Raw genomic sequence first — 5,895 nt, 5'->3', positions numbered from 1 at the left:
GGCAGTAGAAGCCTGAAGGACACGTATTTTGAAAGCAGCGCCCAAGTGGTGTTCCTCCAGTTCGACAGTTTGGTAGAGGCGTTTCATTTCCACAACATATCCCTGTACTGACCCCAGGGGCAGCTTGGCAGAAGAAGCCTGTAGGACACGCATTTTCTACACAGCGCCCAAGTGGTGTTCCTCCATTTCGACAGTTTGGTAGAGGCATTTCTGTTTGCTGTTCGTGAGGGCAACACGTCCCAAACTCATTTGCTGATGCGGAGGTGCAAACGTGGCCTACGGGACACTGGTTGGACCCAAAAGGCCAGCACCAACCTGCTGGATTGCCGCCCGAGGGGCAAGTGACCGTACTACTAATTGGACAACAAAGGCCAGAGGCTTCCGTTGAGCCATAGCAGTAATACTGGCTTGGGCAGGTACTTGGAAACGTGAACGGATTGCAGGCCCTGCTCAGCGGCGTTCCTGTTGGACACGTCTGGGTGTCTGAAAAGTCTGAAAGGTAAGAGAAAATCAAATGAAGAATGTCTGCTTGATGGTGTAGGAAAATATTTAAAAAAGTTAAAATATATTTTCAAGGTACGAAATAAATTATTATACGTCAGTGAATATTGGCTTGTGGGAAAAAGGTAGCATGTGCTGGCATATTACAGGCTAGATCTGACTTCCTCATCCGGGTATATTCAGGTCATGATTCATTTAGCAGAACTGAAAACTGTCTAGATCTTTAGAGCACTGGCACAGCACGGAACAGGACTATTTGAAATGGTCTCTGAACTTTTAGAAAATCACAAATCGTTTAACTGTAGTTGTTTTTACTATATTGATTAATGTACTAGATTATACGTTATCATTTTTAAAAGTTATTTTAAATGCAAGGGCATTAGCTGAGATTTTACGCATTTCTCTAACTTACACTGCCCTCCTCCCTCGTCTCCTTCCCCACTAAATATGTAGCTACTTCCCAAACACTAAATATATATTTCGTTGAGGAAACAATGAACAGTCTAGAATTAGAAGTTATATTAAAACGGCACAAATAAATTCCACTGTAGAAAGTATATTTTGCGAAAGTAAGATTATTCTAATATTGATTGTCATATAAGTATAAGACAAAGTAATTAAAATAATATATCACAGTCGTATCCAATAAAACCATATGTAATTTGTGATTCGATTAATTATTAAAATAATATTTATGAAGCATAAGGCTTCCTTGACACAAAAAACAAAATGTTTCAACTCGAAGAGTATATCTATCAAATGCTATTTAAGCTCTACAAAATTGGAATATTTCCTTACCAATAACCAACAGCGATAGGATGGCCAAAATAAATGGAATCCTTCGTCCAAACATCTTACTATGTCGTCCAGAAACGTAATTGATCTTGCTGATTGGGAGGAATTTATAATGTGCGCGTGTGGGGCCTTCTTTGGTGGTTTTGTTTTCTCGACAAAATGCGACATCATAAATTAAATTTTCATATAAAAAAACCTCATTGCTTATGATGTCTGGAAAACATATAGGAAAGACGTATACACCGAGTTAGTCAGTTTAATGTTCGCTGTAAATCTCCATTTTAAGGCCATCACGCATGCATAAAGACATGCATTGTACTCCATTCACCAGCTTACTAGAGCTACGATCTAAGTCGAAGCACAACAGGTTGCAACCTCTAGAAAATAAAGAACCCGACTTTTGGGCTTGTTCCATATATATATATATATATATATATATATATATATATATATATATATATATATATATATATATATATATATATATATATATATATATATATATATATATATATAAATATATATATATATATATATATATAGAGAGAGAGAGAGAGAGAGAGAGAGAGAGATCGTTACAGCAATTAAATTGTTGTTTAAAATGATGACAATTTCGTCTAAATTGAAGTACACATTTGAATTTAATATCAGTCTGATAATACTTGGTCACAATCCTACCCATTATAACAAAAAAAAAGCTAAGAAAACAAGGGAAGTAATGTAAAACTTCCGAAATATGCATTTGGTTGTTGTTGTTGTTCATGATGATGGTGGCAATTTTGATGTGTATTATGATTATTATTTAATTTGCGTTTGAAATTTCTACGCCTGACTTAGAATTTCTGAACCAAATCATATGATCATTTTTGCGAGGTTCAGACATAACGATGTAGTGTGATCGCATGATAGTATATTGGTTTTTTGTACTATTAGGATGTTTAATATTAGTTATCATATAAATAAAGAAAGGAAAATCGAGAATAAAGGTACGCAAGACCGTTATATTGGATGCGATGCCCAAGGCGCACGCTTGCAGATGTGTCCGGCCGTTGTTGCTACTGTAGTATGCCTCGGTTTTTATGTTTTGTTTTGTTTCGTTTTTGTCAATAGGAGCGCTGTGTCCTAGGCAATCGCCTTGTTTCATTTGCCCTCAGGCAATTGGTACATATTTCAGTGCAGTGGTACTAAAATAGTCGTTAATTATTATTTACCCGCGAAATGTGGCATCACTGAAATAGAGAAATTAATATCGGATATAAATGGATCTCCTAACTGCTCTGTGTAATAATAATAATAATAATAACAATATGTTTGTATGTAACCATTAGCAACATTTGAACCTGTCTCTATGGATTTCGTACGTACAATCCTGATGAAGAGTGCACCAAAGTCATGTGAACTTGATCCAATTCCAACATCACTGCTGCTTGAGTGCTTAGATCCATTATTGCCTTCACTAACTAATGTTATTAATACCTCTCTCTCATCCGGGGAATTTCCATCATTTTTCAAAACTGCCATTGTAAAGCCTCTGCTGAAGAAACCAACACTAGACCATAACGATTTAAAGAACTACCGCCCAATTTCTAATCTCCCATTCGTATAAAAACTCTTAGAAAAGGTTGTTCTATCCCATCTAGTATCTCATCTAAATTCAAACAGTCTTTTTAGCAATGTACAATCTGCATATCGCCCTTGCCACAGTACTGAAACTACTCTTCTAAAAGTAGTTAATGACATTCTCTCTGCGTTGGATAGCGGAAAGATTACAGTCCTCACCCTCCTTGATATTTCTGCAGCATTTGACACAATAGACCATGATATATTACTTCACCGTCTCCAGCATGTATTTGGCATTCATGATACAGCCTTACTGTGGTTCAAGTCCTACTTGGTCAACAGGACATTGTATCTGCAAATGAAATACACTCCAGCCCAGTTGATCTATGTTGTGGTGTTCCACAGGGATCTGTTCCTGGACCTGTTCTCTTCATTCTGTACACTCAGTGGCTCTCAAGTGTCATAGATCATCATCCAATGTCCCACCAATTGTACGCTGATGACACCCAAATATACAAATCTAGCCACCCAACTGAAGTTGATGCTACCATCCAAGGTTTAGAGAGGTGCATTTCTGATGTGAAATCATGGATGACATGTAACAAGTTGCAGATGAATGATGATAAAACTTAGGCCATTCTGATCACAACACAAAGACTTTCTCATTCACATCCTTTACCTCAAACAATCAATATCAGCAACACCAACGTTAAATTCATACAATCAGTACGAAACCTAGGTGTTACTCTGGACAGTACTCTCACATTGCACCAACATGTCATGAACATATGCAAGGCTGCATATCTTGAGCTGAGACGCTTCAGCTCAATTCGCAAATATCTTTCAGTTGATGCCACTAAAACACTTGTGTGTTCATTAGTACTTTCAAGACTGGATTATTGCAACTCAGTTCTGTCTGGTTCATCTCAATATCTGCTCCAGAAACCTCAAAAAGTTAAAAACACAGCTGCTCGGGTCATACTTACAGTACCACGATCAGATCACGCCTCCCCGCAGCTCTGTACCCTATACTGGCTATCCATTCGATCCAGAATCAAACACAAAATTTGTTCTCTGTGCTACGTTTCACTGTCGGACTCTAGTCCAACATACCTATCCGACCTCACCCATGTGTATACACCAGCATGATACTTACGCTCCTCTTCTGACAATCGTATACTCATTATTCCCACTATGAAAACAAAGTCATATGGACAGCGTTCTTTTGCATACCAGGGCCCAGCAACGTGGAATGAATTGCCCACTGAACTTAGACACAAAGACAGTGATCACATTCAAGAGTGCTCTCAAAACTCACTTATTTTGACTGCAAGAACAAACTTAAAGACCTAATATGTTTCCTACCTTTATTTATTCTCAGCATGTTTTTTTAATGTTTTCTAATTTTATGGTGTTTGTTTTTGTAATCATATCATTATATGTTTTTTATCTTATAGGTGTTGTCTAATGTTGTAAAGCGCTTAGAGCTTCTAAAGATTAGGCGCTATACAAAGTCCTCATTATTATTATTATTATTAGCATTATTATTATTATTGCTACCGGAGAGCGCTGGCCGTTAACCTCTTCACCATTCAATGATTCACTATGCTCTTTGCGGCCTATAATCTGTCCTTAGAATATTAGAATGAAGGCCCGGTTAAACTTGGACCTAAACCACTAGAGGTCTCTGCGATCTCTGATGAAGTGGGCAATCCTTGCTATAAGAATGGCATGTCAAATGATTAAACGCAAACTCAGATTTAAGTTTCATCTGGTTCATTCACAGTCACAAAAGTATATGTCAGTAAATATTCAGCACTCAAATATCAGGTGCATCCCTTCTAAATAAAAACTCATTGATGTTTTAACACAATGGCAGTGTGCTTTTGGACCTGCTTAATTTATAAATAACAGTTTATTATGACAAAACTTCATAAAAAATATTTAAAAACATCAAAGTTTCAATATTCCGATTTTATATTAAAACTATTGTTCAGTGGTAGACATCGAAACATCGGCTAACACTTAATGATATGCATGAGGATTAACTTCCAACAGAGCGTTGAGAAACAGTCAATGGACATAATTATACTAACAACATATGTACAACTCCTTGAGATACACTCAATAGCCACTTGCTGCACAAATCTGCGTCTGGCAGGAAACATTATGCCGTTCGAGGGTAGCAACCACTGGGAAAATTCTGCAGGGGCAACCGTACCTCGCTACTGATAATAACAAAATCACACAGTGATAAATAATTTTGATTAAAAACCTACATTACTTAGTATATTAGGTACGTGTGCATACACCATACACGTCAATTAATTAATGAATACAGGTAACGTACCACTCTAAAAAATACTTGCAGATATTTAAATTGCATTTTCTGAACCATTTAATCCCTATTAAGCAGTATGCAATAGCATCACATATTCATGTAGCATTACACGCTATATTCATGTAACATTACACGCTATATTTATGTAGCATCACACGCTATATTCATGCAGCATCACACGCTATATTCATGTAGCATCACACGGTATATTCATGTAGCATTACACGCTATATTCATGTAGCATTAGACGCTAAATTCATGTAGCATAACACGCTATATTCATGTGGCATCACACACTATATTCATGTGGCATCATACGCTATATTCATGTAGCATCAAATGCTATATTCATGTAGCATCAAATGCTATATTCATGTCGCAGCACACGCTATATTCATGTAGCATCACACGCTACATTCATGTGGCATCACACGCTATATTCATGTGGCATCTCACGCTATATTCATGTGGCATTACATGCAATATTCATGTAGCATTAAATGATATATTTATGTAGCAGCACACGCTATATTCATATAGCAGCACACGCTATATTCATATAGCATCACACGCTATATACATGTAGCATCACACGCTATATTCATGTTGCATCACACGCTATATTCATGTCGCATCACACGCTATATTCATATGGCATCACACGCTATTTTCATGTAGCATTACATGCTATATTCATG

At 37.0% G+C, this 5,895-nt stretch overlaps 1 protein-coding gene across 1 annotated transcript in view; it reads right to left on the bottom strand.

Annotated features, from left to right (window-relative positions):
* LOC149783070 (uncharacterized) overlaps nucleotides 1-1,409 on the bottom strand; it is a 1,601-nt gene extending 192 nt beyond the window's left edge. Inside the window, exons 1-2 of the mRNA XM_089933061.1 lie at nucleotides 1,300-1,409; nucleotides 1-492 (exon numbers count right to left, since the gene is read on the bottom strand). The exon at nucleotides 1-492 is cut by the window's left edge and continues 192 nt beyond it. Coding sequence (XP_089789187.1) covers nucleotides 1-492; nucleotides 1,300-1,354 — 547 coding nt within the window. The 5' untranslated portion in view covers nucleotides 1,355-1,409. The remainder of the gene's footprint in view (nucleotides 493-1,299) is intronic.
* Between the last annotated feature and the right edge of the window lie 4,486 nt (nucleotides 1,410-5,895).

This window comes from Sinohyriopsis cumingii, chromosome 14, assembly GCF_028554795.1.
Source record: "Sinohyriopsis cumingii isolate HCF-2022 chromosome 14, ASM2855479v2, whole genome shotgun sequence".
Classification (NCBI taxonomy): domain Eukaryota; kingdom Metazoa; phylum Mollusca; class Bivalvia; order Unionida; family Unionidae; genus Sinohyriopsis; species Sinohyriopsis cumingii.
This window is presented reverse-complemented; position numbering and strand designations above follow the sequence as displayed.